The 17,937-nt window shown below is 39.1% G+C and overlaps 1 protein-coding gene across 1 annotated transcript in view; it reads left to right on the top strand.

Annotated features, from left to right (window-relative positions):
• LMBRD1 (LMBR1 domain containing 1) overlaps positions 1-17,937 on the top strand; it is a 131,919-nt gene that overhangs the window by 72,748 nt on the left and 41,234 nt on the right. The window contains exons 8-9 of the mRNA XM_043439153.1: positions 5,590-5,715; positions 14,506-14,658. Of these exons, the coding sequence (XP_043295088.1) occupies positions 5,590-5,715; positions 14,506-14,658 (279 nt within the window). The remainder of the gene's footprint in view (positions 1-5,589; positions 5,716-14,505; positions 14,659-17,937) is intronic.

A 17,937-nucleotide genomic window follows, 5' to 3' on the forward strand; every position in this document is an offset into this window, starting at 1 on the left:
GCAAATATACATGAAATAAGTTGTAAAGGTATTCCTAAAACTTCACATTTGGAACATGTCTTCTCAATCACTTTTTTGGGTTGACTGTTCATGTCCGTGTTTCACTATAGAGTGCTTTTATGCTGTCAGGAGAATTGATGAGACAGCTTTTCTTGAGTGCTCAACTTGTCTCTTGGAATTTCTTTGAAGCTGCTGACACACCCACTGTGTAAATTTAAGCTGTTCTTGTTTTTGTTTCATTATTGTTTCTTCTCTTGTAACCTGAGTAGCAAAATACAAAAATGTCTTCTACTTTGGGTACCTTCCTTTCTTAAGCTTATAAAGCCTTTGACTATTGCATTGCAAGAAAATGTGGAATCATAATTGTTCCAGTAAATTTTTGCTTCACTGCCTGCTCTTTTGTTCTGTGTTTCCTTACACATTAACTTTTTGCTTTAATGTCAAATCAGAGTACTATCTTATAAGACATTGTAAGTGGCAGTTTAACTCAGTAGCTGTACCACAAATGCATGTAATTCTACTAGAGAAGTACTTGTAATATAACCAGCTATGACCAAATTTGTGAATATCTGGATAATGACCACTGTGCCATGACTTCTTCCTTGCCTGTGTTCATAAGATGCATTCAAATTTCTCTGGTCTTAAATGTGAGGGAAAAAATTACACACACACGGAGCTTCCCTGGTGGCTCAGTTGGTAAGGAATCTGCCTATAATGCAAGAGACCACCTGCAGTTCAGGAGACCCTGGGTTGGGAAGATCCCCTGGAGAAGGAAATGGCAACCCACTCCAGTATGCTTGCCTGGGAAATCCCATGGACAGAGGAGCCTGGCGGACTACAGTCCATGGGGTCGCAGGAGTTGGACACGACTTAGCAACTAAACTACCAACTACATACACACACACACATATACATACATACATGTATTTTAGAATCTGAATATTTAGCTGGAAATCTTCACTGAATACATGTTGTTTCACTACTTTCAGCATCCATGTCCTTGAATAATAGGTTTTATAAATATATGCAGGACATGTGTTCAGTTTATAGGCAATACTTGGCGTTGTCTACAAAACATAGAGATGGCAGGGAAAATGTGCTGTTTTCATGAGGCAAGAGCATATTAGAGATGTGTTAGTTTGTATATGTTCTTTCAAAACATTTGAGTTTTAAAATACAGATGGTGGTTTATTTTTGGAAATTGGAACAAATGATATTATAGAGGCAAGTATGGCTGACCTGGAAGCATTTTAAGTGATATAATCTCTTTAGCCTTGTTGACTTTCTGGTATTTCACTAGAGGGCAGTAGTAAGCAATGAAAGTTTAGTGCTTTTGAAAAATGATAGTTTTCATACAAGTTTTTCAAAGAAATCTGAGGTTAAAATTAAAAGATTGTTGTTTAAGGATCTTAAAGTTGTAATGAATAAATACTTTGTATATAATGTGTTATGTCGTCTATCATAATCTAAATGTTATAGTTAAATTTCCTGATAGTCATTGAAACTTAAGCATGTAATCCAGATACAAGCTAGGTAACCAAATCAGTAATTACTTTCTTTTACATGTTGTCTTCAGAGAGTAATTTCCAAAAAGATGTTGTATTCTGGCCGTATGTTACCACAGGGTGTTGTGAAGGACATACATTTTTTCCCCAAAATTTTTGCATTACTCTATTTATGTAAGCTATAGGAATTCAATTTAACTCTTCTAAAAAATGTATAAATTCCATGTAAGGAAGAGAGTTCATGTGAATAAAGATTTAAAATGATTTTTTGGTTAAGTATTATTTTCTTAGAGAAGTTATTTTATGTTTGCTCTTGAAAAAGGCAGGAAAAAGAAAAACAGACCTAGTCCTTACATATCAAACAATCTACTGCAGTTGCTACTCCTTTGGCTGAGAAATCTGTCTTGTCAGGAACTTGCTGCGTGATTCTGATATGTTACAAGTTTGGAAGACCTAGTGATAAAACAGATGTGCAGAACAGTAATGTTCATGTCCAGTGTTCTGCACTGTAATTGAATTATAAGCAAGGCACATGTACAAGTCAAGGAAGGTTTCTCAGATGTGGTGTGATTAAGTTGAGACCTGAAGGGCATTGGACTTGGTAAGGTGAGCAGGGAAGCAGTTTTAGATCAGGCACTGCAGGTTCTGAGTGTGGCCCTGGGGCAGAGCTGAAGGCTGGAAGCTGCAGTGATGAGGAGCTATGAGCATTTGGAGGCATGAGATCAGGGTGGTAGGGCTGGGTCTTGAAGAGGTTTTGTAGGTCAGGATTAGATAATAGTGCCTAGTCAGAAGACTGGTAATCCTTTCACTGGGAAAAAAAAAAAATTGCAAACTGCTTTTTCAAACAGTCATCCGTGAAATTCTGATGCATATAAAAATAGGTGAATGGAGTAGCATCACTCTGGCGGGAGTGGCAGCAGACCCCTCGTCTCCCTGCCCTCTTATCTGCTCTGTTGGTTCTGATGGCCCCAGCCCAGAATCCCAGGGACTCCCGCCGGCACAAACACCCTTATTGGTCCTGGGGAGACTCAGTGGATGTTAGCTAGAGGAATGCCACAGTCTAACTTGAGTGTGAGAGATCGCTTCAGAAACAGTGTGGAAGATGAATTTGTAGTGAGGGAGACCAGCAAACTGGTTTGGAAAACTTAGATTACTTTATATTTGACAGTAAATTCTAAGTAGGGGCCACATTTTTAATGCTGAGTAGGGTACAGATTCCTTAGGAAATACTATTGAGTTCTGAGGTTAGTATATTTAGAGATCCAGATCCATCAAACAGAATAGCAAGCATTGGGATAAAATAAGTCTCCTTTGAAACTGGTTGGTAAGACAGAGAAATATACCTGGGCATAAACTGGGTTCAGCAAAGTATTTTTTGCCTTGGCAGTTGGTTATGAATAGCAATATGGACTTGTGATAAAATGGTATGTAAGACTGGAGAATGAGTGAATGATCATCATGTAATACTCATCAAAGTCTTAAAGGATTTACTTTTTTCAGTAATGTTTAAAAGATGTGGAGCTGCTAGAAGAACAGGAATAGGACAGTCCTAAAAGGTATGACCAACCTAGATAGCATATTGAAAAGCAGAGACATTACTTTGCCAACAAAGGTCCATCTGGTCAAGGCTATGGTTTTTCCAGTGGTCATGTATGGATGTGAGAGTTGGACTGTGAAGAAAGCTGAGTGCCGAAAAATTGATGCTTTTGAACTGTGGTGTTGGAGAAGACTCTTGAGAGTCCCTTGGACTGCAAGGAGATCCAACCAGTCCATCTTAAAGGAGATCAGTCCTGGGTGTTCATTGGAAGGACTGATTTTGAAGCTGAAACTCCAATACTTTGGCTACCTCATGCGAAGAGTTGACTCATTGGAAAAGTCCCTGATGCTGGGAGGGATTGGGGGCAGGAGGAGAAGGGGACGATAGAGGATGAGATGGCTGGATGGCATCACCGACTCGATGGGCATGAGTTTGAGTAAACTCTGGGAGTTGGTGATGGACAGGGAGGCCTGGTGTGCTGGGATTCATGAGGTCGCAAAGAGTCGGACACAACTGAGTGACTGAACTGGACTGAACTGATAAGGGGATGGTAACAACCTCTGTGTACTGCACTCAAGGAGATCAAACCTGTCCATCCTAAAGGAAATCAATCCTGAATATTCACTGGAAGGACTGATGCTGAAGCTGAAGCTCCAGTGTTTTGGCCACGTGATGCAAAGAGCTGACTCATTGGAAAAGACCCTGATGCTGGCTGGGAAAGATTGGGGGCAGGAGGAGAAGGGGACGACAGAGGATCAGATGGATGGATGGCGTCACTGACTCAGTGGACATGAGATTGAGCAAGCTCTGGGAGCTGGTGATGGACAGGGAGGCCCGGTGTGCTGCAGTCCATGGGGTCGCAGAGAATCAGACACGACTGGGTGACTGTACAACAGAAATCTCTGGGCACCTTGTCTTCCATAGACTTTTTTCTTTACACTTTCAGTGTTTTGAAGATATAAAATTTACTGTTAAAAATAATTTAAACCTTATTATGTATTTCCTTTTTGTATTTTACTAAGGTCATTAGGAGTATAAACTTGACAAGAATTTAATTAGAAGAAAATTATTGTACTCTGTCCAAATTATGTTTTTTTCCAAATACAAACAGAACCTTTCCCCAACTTCTCCTTTTTGTTTTTGGCTGATGTGGAAATCATGAGAACATTAACTTATGTTTTAACAATATTTAAAATGCAAGATTTTAAGTATTTCTCCTTTAGAAAATGCAAGGATTTGCATATTGGGTAATAATTTCAGCTAGTTAATTATCTAAATACAACAAGCTATAGGATTGCTCTTACTTGATAGAACTGGTGATTTCTGAATTCCTTTTAATCATATTCTTTGTTTGCATTCTCTGTTAATTAAAAAAGAACCCTGATATGTCAGAGTTTATGGTTACATATATGAATTGTGATATAGTCAATATTTAATCAATGTCTAAAGGAGACCCAGTGAGAATATCAAAATGATTAAAAATGACACTAAACATATTTGAGATCATCCTGGGAGTTAAAAACCAGGTAGCAGAGAGCGTGAGAGAAAATCTGCAGGGTCACTCAGGACATTTTAGAGTTTGGAGTTAAGCCTGGGGTTAAGCCTAAGAAGTAGTAGCATTGATCACTTCTGCCCACATTTATTATTTGAACTCAGTCTCATGACCCTGCCTAACATGACTATGCTGGCTAAAGTAGTTTGGCAGTATCTCAGGTAGAAAATGTAAAAGATTTAAATGCATAATTTTGTATCTACTTTAGAGCCTGTTGCTGCAACAGGGAGATGATGGTTGTCAATTTTGTTTCTAAGAATTTAAGGTCAATATCGATTTTGGATAATGGTCACATGGCAATTGCTATTAAGTGTTTTTAATAGTCACAATAAAACTTCACATTTGGATCTGGCTAGTATAGAATTGGGTAATATAAAATAATGTTTATTCTTAATGCTGATTAAAATTTTAAAATTTCTTGTAGGAATTAAAATACTTAGCAAAAAGATTATAAATGTTTAGAACTTACAAATAAACTATGTACAGATAATTTGTATGCTAATGAAATAACATATATATTAAAATACATTTTACTGAAAGTTTACTGCATTTACTTGGATAAAATTGTTTTTTCCACAGAAAATAATTTTGTAAATTTGTTTTTTTTACTGATTGATTTAGACTATCTTAATCCCTGATTAGCCTGCAGTTATGATGCTTTGATAAATATTGATAAAAATTTGATAAAATACTTTAATAAAGTATTATATTTGCATTAATTTTGTAACTTGTCTTTTGAGAAATAGATAGTCTATTCTAGGAGTAGTTAGTATGACAGACATCACTCTGTGTAATTAGATGTGTAATAAACAGGAGAATCCCGAGACCACACGCTCACAGTTCACGCCCATTTACTCTGCTCTTCAGTGACTGTGACCCTCACAACTGCTCACTCTTTGTTACTACTTCAAAGGACATTTATTTTACCTGAAAATTGTGTATTAATATATTTAAAATAGTATTGCTAACATTAGTCTTACTTTTGTTTCTTTCAGGCCTATGGCATGTCGGCGTTACCTTTAAATCTGATTAAAGGCACGCGAAGTGCTGCTTATGAGCGTCTGGAAAACACTGAAGATATTGAAGAAGTGGAGCAGCACATCCAAACAATTAAATCAAAGGTGAGCTGGTGTTTTATTGCCGTTGAGGGTCATGAAAGTACTTTGTCTTTGCAATGCTTTCTGTTGTGCCTTAGACATTGGTGAGCCTATATTTTGATACTGTTTGAATTTTTGTGCAACATATCCTTAGAGAAGCATGTCTTTAAAAAACTACCTTCTGTAAAATGTAGGACACTGACAGTTGGAGAATTTTTATCTGTGTCTAACAACTAAAACACAGAAGTTCTACTTATGTATGGCCATTACTTTGCTAGTTCCCAGGTATGCTGATTTCATGTGCAGTATCAGTGCACTGTATCACTTATGTTCAGGTTTTATGTACTAGTTTTTCTTCCTCTATCACCTTCAAGTAAGATGTAAATCTTATTTATAGAACATAGGAAAAAATGGAAAGTTTTCTAAATTATTCTGTTAAACTATGATAATCCTGATATAGAAACCAGATGGTAATATGACACACAAAAAAAGAAAACTGTTTATATGACTGGTCTCTCTTATGAAAGTAGAGGCAAATAATTCAATATAAGTAAAAGTATTAGCAATTCAAAAATGTTGCTGTAGTAAGGAAATATTTCACAATTGTCAGATTAGGTTTATCCCAGGAATGCAAAGATGATATGTTAGAAAATAAAGTAGTTCAATATATTGAGAATAAATGAGAAATATAAACATCCTAATAGATGCCAATGAGTCTTTATTTAGAGTCAATTTGTAGTTACTATGTTTAGAGAAGAGTCTTAGCAAATGGGAAAAGAAGAAGCTATTTAGCAAAGGAAGCCTCCGTGATCTTCATACCTAATGAGGAAAGGAATGTTTTTGTTAAAGGTACATATAGGACAGTGGTGTCTGTCCTGTTCCTGGAGGTCTTGGTCAGATAAGAAATAGGGGAGGAAGAGGGGAGAAAAGGGAAGTAACTTGTGTCATTTGAAGATCTCATCTACCAAAAAAATCAGAAAGAATAAACTGACAAAATAATAGAACTAATAAAAGTTCATCAAGGTGCCCGTTCATATGTACAAAATCATTCAAAATCACACAAAATCCACCCAGGTGGAGGATGTAATAGAAAATGATCTCACTCACAGTAGCTGTGAACTATAAAATAATAAGAAATGTCAGAATCTTCCTAGTGAAAATTATAAAAATTTTTTGAAATAATATAATAGAGGATTGAAATAAATGAAGAACTTCCTCAGTTCCTAATTGGGAAGATCCAATAATGTAGAGATGAGAGTTTTTCATAAGTTTAGGTGGAAATTCAGTATCATGTATAAAAGATAAAAAATGAAATTTTCATAAACCTCCTACCATGTAATAAAACACATTCATAATTTAAATCAAATACATTTAGAAAACATTAGGAGAAAGTAAAAGTAAAATTGTATTTTGTTGTGTAGAGGAGTTTTCTAAACACGACTCAGAACTCAAGCGCAAATTAAGAAATTGTTAAATTTTAAATTTTTATGTTTTTAAATTTATGTACCCAAAAAAGTGGCACCAAAAGAAATTTAAAGAACTAACAGTATTTTGAGAGGAAATAATCCAGACCACCTGACCTGTCTCTTGAGAAACCTGTATACAGGTCAGGAAGCAACAGTTAGAACTGGACATGGAACAACAGACTGGTTCCAAATAGGAAAAGGAGTACATCAAGCCTGTATATTGTCACCCTGCTTATTTAACTTATATGCAGAGTACATCATGAGAAACACTGGGCTGGAAGAAGCACAAGCTGGAATCAAGATTGCCGGGAGAAATATCAGTAACCTCAGATAGGTAGATGACACCACCCTTATGGCAGAAAGTGAAGAAGAACTAAAGAGCCTCTTGATGAAAGTGAAAGAGGAGAGTGAAAAAGTTGGCTTGAAGCTCAACATTCAAAAAACGAAGATCATGGCATCCAGTCCCATCACTTCATGGGAAATAGATGGGGAAACAGTGGAAACAGTAGCAGACTTTATTCTTTTGGGCTTCACAATCACTGCAGATGGTGGTTGCAGCCATGAAATTAAAAGACGCTTGGAAGGAACGTTATGACCAACCTAGATAGCATATTAAAAGGCAGAGACATTACTTTGCCAAAAAAGGTCTGTCTAGTCAAAGCTGTGGTTTTTCCAGTGGTCATATATGGATGTGAGAGTTGGACTATAAAGAAAGCTGAGTGCCGAAGAATTGATGCTTCTGAACTGTGGTGTTGGAGAAGACTCTTGACAGTCCCTTGGACTGTGAGGAGATCCAACCAGTCCATCCTAAAGGAAATCAGTCCTGAATATTCATTGAAAGGACTGATTTTGAAGCTGAAACTCCAATACTTTGGCCACCTGATGCGAAGAACTGACTCATTTGAAAAGACCCTGATGCTGGGAAAGATTGAGGGCAGGAGGAGAAGGGAACGACAGAGGATGAGATGGTTGGATGGCATCACGACTCAATGGACATGGGTTTGAATGGACATGGGAATTGGTGATGGACAGGGAGGCCTGGCGTGCTGTGGTTCATGGGGTCGCAAAGAGTCGGACACAGCTGAACAACTGAACTGAACTGAATCTGCAAAATAGGTGATATATACTGAACATCTGTAAGTCAAGAAGAAAAAGGGACAAGCAATACATAGAAATAATGAACAAAAGACCTAAATAGACAGTATACTGAAGGAGAAATTAACCTGATCAATGAAAATATGAAATGATCTTTCAGCTCATTCATTCATTCAGTAATGAAGTTCACTAAGATCCCATGTTGCGTGCTTCGTAAGGAGTTTTCCAGAACATGGGACTTTCAATGCTAAAACCAGGGTGGCTGGAAATTAAAGAAACTCAGTATTTTTTTTTTTAATCCTTTGAAAGTCTTAAAAATTTTACCTTTGTCATGTGAGAGTATGGGGTAATTTGTGGGAATATAAAATACACAGATTTCTAAAGAAAGTTGGATGTTGTCACATGTTCCCAAACACATAACATGTACCTTTTAATAATTAAAGTTTAATACAGCAGTTTGCACGCTTTGGTGGATCCCAGCATTGTTGTAGTGAAGGGACTCGCACGTGTGGGGCCACCCAAGATGGACCTGTCACAGCGCAGAGTTCTGACAAAGTGCGGCCCACTGGGGGAGGAAATGGCAGACCACTCCTGTATTCTTGCCTGGAGAACCCCTGTCACAGCGCAGAGTTCTGACAAAGTGCAGCCCACTGCGGGAGGAAATGGCAGACCACTCCTGTATTCTTGCCTGGAGAACCCCATGGACAGTGTGAAAAGGTGAAAAGATACAACACTGGAAGATGAGCCCCCCAGATTGGAAGGTGTCCAGTATGCTATTGGGGAAGGGTGGAGAGCAGCTTTGAATAGCTCCAGAGAGAATGAAGGGGCGGGGTCAAAGCAGAAACATGCTTAGTTGTGGGTGTGTCTGGTGTTGAAAGTAAAGTCTGATGCTGCAAGGAACAATATTGCATAGAAACCCAGCATGGTAGGTCCATGAATCAAGGCAAATTGGATGTGGTGAAGCAGAAGCTGGCAAGATTGAACATGGACATCTTAGGAATCAATGAATTAAAATGGACGGGAATGGGTGACTTTACCTCAGATGACCATAATATCTACTACTGTGGGCAGGAATCCCTGAGGAGAAATGGAGTAGCCATCATAGTCAACAAAAGAGTCCAAAATGCAGTACTCGGATGCAATCTCAGAAGTGACAGAATGATCTCAGTTCTTTTCCAAGGCGAACCATTCAATATCACAGTAATCCAAGTCTATGCCCCACCCCCTTGAAGCTAAAGAAGCTGAAGTTGACTGATTTCTATGAAAACCTACAACACCTTCTAGAACTAACACCTAAAGAAGATACATTTTCATCTTTGGGAATTGTAATGCAAAAGTAGAAAGTCAAAAAAAAAAAAAAAAAGTAGAAAGTCAAGAGATACCTGGAATAACAGGCAAGTTTGGCCTTGGAGTACAAAATGAAGCAGGGTGAAGGCTAACAGAGTTTTGTCAAGAGAACATGCTGGTCATAGCAAACATGGTTTTCCAGCAACTGAAGTGATGACTCTACACATGAACATCACCATCAGGTCAATACTGAAATCAGATTGATTATGTTCTTTGAAGCCAAAGATGGCTAGAAGCTCTATACAGTCAGCAAAAACAAGACATGGAGCTGACTGTGGCTCAGATCATGAGCTCCTTATGCAAAATTCAGGCTTAAATTGAAGAAATTAGGGAAGACCACTAGGCCATTCAAGTATGACCTCAGTCAAATCCCTTATGATTAAACAGTAGAGGAAATGATCAGATTCAAGGGATTAGATCTGGTAGACAGAGTACCTGAAGAACTATGGACAGAGATTCTTAATATTGCACAGGAGGAAGGAACCAAAACTATCCCAAAGAACAAAGAATGCAAGAAGACAGAGTGGTTGTCTGAGGAAGCCTTACAAATAGCTGAGAAAAGAAGAGAAGCAAAAGTCAAAGGAGAAAGGGAAAGGTAAACCCAGCTGAATGCAGAGTTCCAGAGAATAGCAAGGAGAGATAAGGAGGTCTTCTTAAATGAACAATGAAAAATGACAGAGGAAAACAATAGAATGGGAAAGACTAGAGATGTCTTCAAGAAAATTGAAGATATCAGGGAACATTTCATGCAAGGGTGGACACAATAAAAGACATAAACAATAAGGGCCTAACAAGCAGAAGAAATTAAGAAGAGGTGGCAAGAATACACAGAAGAACTGTACTAAAATGGTCTTAATGACCCAGATAACCACAGTGGTGTGGTCACTCACCTAACATCAGACATCCTGGAGTGTGAAGTCAAGTGGGTCTTAGGGAGCATCACTACAAGCAAAGCTAGTGGAGGTGATGAAATTCCAGCTGAGCTATTTCAAATCCTAAAAGATGATGCTGTGAGAGTGCTGCACTCAATATGCCAGCAAATTTGGAAAACTCAGCAGTGGCCACAGGACTGGAAAAGGTCCGTTTTCATTCCAATCCGTAAGAAAGGCGATGCCAAAGAATGTTCAGACTATCACACAAGTGGTCTCATTTCACATGCTAGCAAAGTAATACTCAAAATCTTTAAGCTAGGTTTCCACAGTACATGAACCCATAACTTCCAGATATACAAACTGGTTTTAGAAAAGGCAGAGGAACCAGAGATCTAATTGCCAACATTGATTAGATCACAGAGAAAGCAAGGGAATTCCAGGAAAAACATTTACATCTGCTTCATTGACTACACTAAAGCCTTTGACTGTGTGGATCACAACAAACTGTGGAAAATTCTTAAAGAGGTGGGAATACCAGACCACCTTACAAACTGCTTTCTGAGAAGCCAATATTTGGCTCAAAAAAAACCCAAAAACAAACAAAAAAAACCCACAGAACTGGACATGGAACAACTGATTGGTTCAGCATTGGAAAAGGAATCCGTCAAGGCTGTATATTGTCACCCTGCTTATTTAACTTATATGCAGTGTACATAATGCAAGATACCAGGTTGGATGAATCACAAGCTGGAATCAAGATTGCTGGAAGAAATATGAACAACCTCAGATATGTAGATAATACCACTCAGATGCAGAAAGCAAAGAGGAACTAAAGAGCCTGTTGATGAAGGTGAAAGAGGAGAGTAAAAAAGTTGGCTAGAAACTAAAAAACTAAGATCCTGGCACCTGGTCCCATCACTTCATGGGAAATAGAAGGGGAAACGTGCTCTTATTTTCCTCATCTAAAGCTATGACCAACCTAGATAGCATATTAAAAAGCAGAGACATTACTTTACTAAGGTCTGACTAGTCAAGGCTATGGTTTTTCCAGTGGTCATGTATGGATGTGAGAGTTGGACTATAAAGAAAGCTGAGCGCCAAAGAATTGATGCTTTTATTTATTTATTTTTTTCATTTATTTTTATTAGTTGGAGGCTAATTACTTTACTTTAGCTGTGGTACATATACACCATGGAATATTACTTAGCCATTAAAAAGAATTCATTTGAATCAGTTCTAATGAGATGGATGAAACTGGAGCCCATTATACAGAGTGAAGTAAGCCAGAAAGATAAAGAACATTACAGCATACTAACACATATATATGGAATTTAGAATTGATGCTTTTAAACTGTGGTGTTGGAGAAGACTCTTGAGAGTCCCTTGGACTGCAAGGAGATCCAACCGGTCCATCCTAAAGGAAATAAGTCCTGAATATTCATTGAAAGGACTGATGCTAAAGCTGAAACTCCAATACTTTGGCCACCTGATGAGAAGAAACGACTAATTGGAAAAGACCCTGATGCTGGGAAAGATTAAAGGCAGGAGGAGAAATGGGTGACAGAGAATGAGATGGTTCGATGGCATCATCGACTCCATGGACATGAGTCTGAGCAAGCTCTGGGAGTTGGTGATGGACAGGGAGGCCTGGCGTGCTGCAGTCCATGGGGTTGTCAAGAGTCAGTCAGATACAAGTGAGCAACTGAACTGACTGAATAAATGAATAAATTGCCATTACCAATCTCAAAGTTTTATTCTGAAAATTTAAGGAGAACAAACATAAAAGAATAGATCAGTTTTAGGCACAGGAAATGTTAGCTATTATGTAAACCATCAGTGTGTTTGCCTAGAGGGACATAAAGGATTTTGTGTTGGATGTTGTTGATCTCTGTTGATTTCTGTGACAGTGGTAACCTCAAAAGAGGGAGTGGTCACTGGGGACTGTGTGAAGGGAAGCCTTTTTGCCCATATACAATGTAACTACATTTTTTCCCCCAAAGGAAATAATTGGTTGACTTCTGGGTGCCTTTCCTGGTGTGCGTTTGAGCACATTTCTTCCGACAGTGGTTTATGCTGTTGGCACAACAGTGCGGGCTCCATCCCTCACTCAAATAGGCAGATAAGCTGAGCTTGTGTTTCAGTGGATCCTTAAATCAGTTTACTAAAAAAGATTTTTTCCCTGAAATAGCGAAAGCCAGCCGTGAAGTAAATCTACCTTGTTGGTATCCTTTTGATGTTAGAATGGCAGTTGTGAGAAAAACTGTGAAGTACCGCATGATTAAAGTGTGGTGGCCTGGATCTGTCTTGTGGAGGGGAGTGTTTCATTCGTTTAGTCTTCAGAAAATACCCTTCTGTAAGGTTCCTTTGAGGATGCACTTTGATAGTAAGCAGTGTACTTAAAGCAGTGAAGATAGTTAAATATAGTCCCGTGTAATTCCCTGGTGGTTTAGCCGGTAAAGAATCTGCCTGCAATGCAGGAGACCGGGTGTGATCCCTGGGTCAGGAAGATCCTCTGGAGAAGGGAATGATAACCCACTCCAGTATTCTTGCCTGGAGAATTCCATGGACAGAGGAGCCTGACGGGCTACAGTCTGTGGGTTGCAAAGAGTCAGACACGACTGAGTGACTCACACTTTGCACTTTCCACGCAGAGCATGGTCTCTGGACCAGTAGCATCAGCACCTCCTGGGAATTTGGTAGGAAAGCAAACTATAGGCCCCACCCAAGACCTAACAGAGTCACATTCTCTCGGGGTGGGGTCTAGAAACCTGTGCTTAACGAAATGCCCTGTTGATTGTTGGGTGTGATGAAGTTTGGGAAACAGCGTAGTAAGGAAGAGATGGCTGGGTCCAGAAGAGCTTGGCAGTGCCTCTGTGTGGTGATCACTGTGACCATGCACATCTCTTGATGAAGGGGTGTCCGGGCACGGTCTGCATGTGTCTGTTACTTCACACGAGGGTACCCCGGGCTGTGTTACAGAGCACTGTGTGCTGTCTCTCCCAACATCCTGTTTGAACCTTGAAAGGAGTTTAGCATTCTAATTATCTAACGTTTTTACATTGTAAAACAATGCTGAGAATTTCCTGGCAGTCCAGTGGTTAGGACTCTGCACTTTCCCTGCTGAGGACAAGGGTTCCATCCCTGGTCAGGAAACTTAAGACCCCACACGCCGTATGGTGCTGCCCCAAATTAAAAGTAATAAAAATGTCCTGTGTAAAGACTTTCTTGGTCCTTCCAATAAAAGCAAATGTAGATTTCACCTTCTTAAGTGTTTCGCAGTTGTCTGATGATTGTGGTTTGTTCTTGTACCTGGTGGAAGGCACTTCGGGGCAGGGGGAGTTCGAGAGGGAACGTGTCCCTGACACCACAGAAAGGTACTGCTCACGGTTGCAGTAGATACCATAAGAAAGTATGGGGGAATTGTCTTTCCGAGAGGTAAGCCAAAGAAAACCTGACTCATTCGCAGATGTACTTGGAGAGTAAGAAAGTGCCAGTTCTTAGCAGTTGTTGTAAAATCTTATGCTCAGCACGTCCTAATCCTACATCCCTGTGCTGGTGTTTGAGTCAGGGACCGAGGAGCATCAGCCCAGGTAAACACTGGAACACAGTCTCTTGACCAAGGGGAGGAGGAGCGTAGGCCTGGGTATGTGAAGGGATAGCATGAGGAATTTGGAGGTGAAGGAGAGATCAAGCAAAGAACATAAAGTGCCTCATAAAAGGGGTGTTTAAAAAAATATTATCTGTCTCCATATAACTTTACCATATTGAGTATTTGGAAAATAGGGATCAAGATAAGTTCAGCTTTAAATGTGCACACGTTCACATCACATTTTGACACTGACCTTGGTTCAGAGATGTGTATTCTCACATAGAAGTTATTGGGTTTTGCTTTTTTCCTTCAGTTTGTAAATTTGCCTCAGGAATCAAGTCCAATCTAAAAAAGTTTTTGTTGTCTGAATCTTGCTAAATCTGATGGGTACTTTATTAAGACCTTAATGGTAAAAAAAACTTTTATTTTGCTCTATTATTTGCAGAGCAAAGATGGTCGACCTTTGCCAGCAAGGGATAGACGCGCCTTAAAACAATTTGAAGAAAGGTTACGAACACTTCGGAAAAGAGGGAGGCACTTAGAATTCATTGAAAATAGCTGGTGGACAAAATTCTGTGGTGCTCTGCGTCCCCTGAAGGTAAGTGGAGTTTTACAGAATTACACTGTCACTCTTCCAAGTTTACATAGACCTCTCAGAGAGATTGAGTTCTTATGGAAGCATTGCAGCGTGGCGCCTAGAGCATGGGTTTCAGAGTTAAAATCATCTGGTTTTAAATCACAGCTCCGATGCCTGGCAGTTTGGGTAAGGTGCATAACCTCTTTGAGCTTTATTTACTCATGTGTAATGTAAGTGCTATCCACTCCAGTATTCTTGCCTGGAGAATCCCAGGGACGGGGGAGCCTGGTGGGCTGACGTCTATGGGGTCGCATAGAGTTGAACACGACTGAAGTGACTTAAGCAGCAGCAGCAGCAATGTAAGTGCTAGAGGCTTGGAGAAACTTAAAATATAGGTAAGTAATGTAATATGCTTCTAGTTTTACAACTTTGTACTTTTCTATAGGAGATCTGGGACCCATACTAGAACTTTTTCGATCAGATAGATTTCAGTATTCAAATTGAAAATTTCAACAGAATTTGCTTCATTGTGTGGTGGCATGTTTCTGAAAACATGTACAAGGTATGAAGATGAAAAACCATTAATTTCCCTTTTTTTGAAACCATCATTTGCTAGCCTTAAATTCTTCAGACTGCGGTCTTCCTCTCATAATTCAAAAGGAAATGGGGAAATTACCTGACTGCTTACCCTAAAAAGCTCCTTTTCTGAAAGAGTTCTTCAAAAACATAATCAGCTAGATCTACTGTATATCACTTTAAAACTGTCAATTAGAACTGGTTTCTTTTTAAAGACTTACCCTAGTCTGTTTTCCCAAGGTGATTGTTTTCATGCTACCAAAGGTATAAAGAAACTGTGCTCACCCTTAACTTAATTTTAGATTGTTTATATATTAGCTTCTTTATAGATACTTACAACCTGGTTACTAACATTAGCTGTCTTGTTTTAAATGCTCTGTGCCATTTCATTGTACCTGTGTTTAGAGGGACGTTCACAGCTTTATAAAGTGTGCAGAGTGATCTCACAGAATGTAGGCTATGGATAGAGAAGATCCACGTCAATGCATAGAGCTGGGCGTCCTCCCCGGTCCCACCACATCAGGCCCCAGTTGCTGGCGTCCTTCTGTCACTGAGGTTAACTTTCACACGTTCTGTGGAATCATGGAAGGTGTAGACTTTTGTCTGGCCTTGGCTCAGCTCAGTGCTTTTGAGGTTCACCCATGTTACTGCATTTCTTTTCAGCGGTTCATTCTGTTTTCTTGCTGAGTACCATTCTGCTGTGTCTGTATCACAGCTTGTTTATCCATTCACCTGCTAATGGGGATTCAGGTTGTTTCCAGCTTGAGGCTGTTATGATTAATGCTGATGTGAGCATTTGTGTACAAATCTTTGTGTAGATATTTACAGATTCCTTCATTATTCAGTTTTTTCTTTTGAATTTTTTATTTTATATTGGGGTTTAGCAGATTAACAATGTTGTGATAGTTTCAGGTGAACAGCAGAGGGACTTGTTTTTCATTTTGTTTGTACCTCATTTTTTCCAGTTTTTTTTTTTTAATCTATTTTTATCTGGGGGAAATTGCTTTACAACGTTGTGTTGGTTCCTGCCATACAAAGACACAAATTAGCCATGGAACTCAAGGAAGAAAATTAGTTTTGAGTTGAAGAGTCTTACAGAAATAAGCATTTAATTAGAATAAGTTAATGGATCCTTAAAATAGTGTTTATGCGTAGTACTGAGCACATTTCTAAGCATACAGTCTACATTATTCACTTGATTAAACTTGCCCTCTGACAGATGCACATTCTTCTAGTGTATACAACTAATTAGGCCTGGATAACCTAAAGTTCCTTATGTACCGCTTATTATATTTATACCTCTTATATTCATATAGAAAGTTATAAATTCATATCCATAGTTACATCACTCATCTTGTCAGACTTTTTACTGTGGTAAAACATATATAACATATAATACACCATTTAAACTATTTGTTGATGTGACATCACGTACATTCACAGTGTTGCACAACACTCCCCACTGCCCATTTCCAGAACCTTCATCATCTCTAACAGAACACTCAGCAGTAACTCTCCATTCCTCACCTCCACCCCACCCCCATCCCCCTGAAACCATACAGCTCAGATTGGGGCTTGAACCCACTGTCTTTTAACTGAGATCACACACCTGCTGTCAGGACTTAATGAAGCTTAGGTCCTTGATGTCTCATAGCAGAAAGAATTGAGTGAGAGACAAAGCGATAGGTAAGAAGTGAATTTATTTAGAGAGATACACATTCCACAGACAGAATTCCGTCTGTCTTAAAAGGTGAGAACAGTGCCAGGAGAAATATGCTCCTCAGACAGTGTGGGGCATCTCAGAAGGTGAGAGGCCCCGAAATTAGAGTGGGTGGTTTTTATGGGCTGAGTAACTTCATAGGTTAATGAGTGGGAGGATTATTCTGTCTTGGCAAGTATGGGGGTTTCTGGGAATTGAGCCACCGCCCAGTTGTTGACCTTTTATGGAGTTGTCATGGCACTTGGGGGGTGTCATTTAGCTGATGTATTACAACAAGCATATAATGAGGCTTAAGGTCCACTGGAAGTCGATTTTTCTGCCCTCTCAGACCTAGTTGGGTCTGACCAGGTTATGTCGTATCCAACGCTCTGACTTCCTTTAAAGATTGTACCCTTTAAAGGTTGTACTCCTTGCCTCCTGATTCACCTGCCCCGCTCACATCCCCTAATGACCTCTGTCCTGCTTCCTGTCTCTCTGAATTTCCTATTGTAGGTACCTTATATAAGTGAATTATATATCTTTTTATGTCTGGTTTATTTGACTTCACATAATTTCTTCAGAGTTCATTCATGTTTTTGATGTGTTGAAATTTTATTCCTTTTTAAGGTTGAATAATATTAATTTTGTTTTTCCATCCATCAGTTGGTGGACATTGAGTTTTTTCCAACTTTTGGCTATTGTGAATAGTGCTTCCAAGGTAATTGGTGTACAAATACCTGTTTGAGTCCCTGCTTTCAGTTCTTTTGAGTATATATATTGAAATGGAATTGCTAGCTCTTGATCAGTTCTGGTATAGCTTTTTGAAGAACCTACTATTTTCCGGTGACTATACCATTTTACATGCCCATGAGCAATACACAAGGGTTCTAGTTTATCCATATCATTGTCAACACTTATTTTCCTTTGTTTTGATAATAGCCAACCTTATGCTTGTGAAGTGATATCTCATTATGCTTTTCATTTGCATTTCATTTGATTAGTGACATTGAGCATCTTCTCATTAG

Source organism: Cervus canadensis, chromosome 20, assembly GCF_019320065.1.
Source record: "Cervus canadensis isolate Bull #8, Minnesota chromosome 20, ASM1932006v1, whole genome shotgun sequence".
NCBI classification, from domain to species: domain Eukaryota; kingdom Metazoa; phylum Chordata; class Mammalia; order Artiodactyla; family Cervidae; genus Cervus; species Cervus canadensis.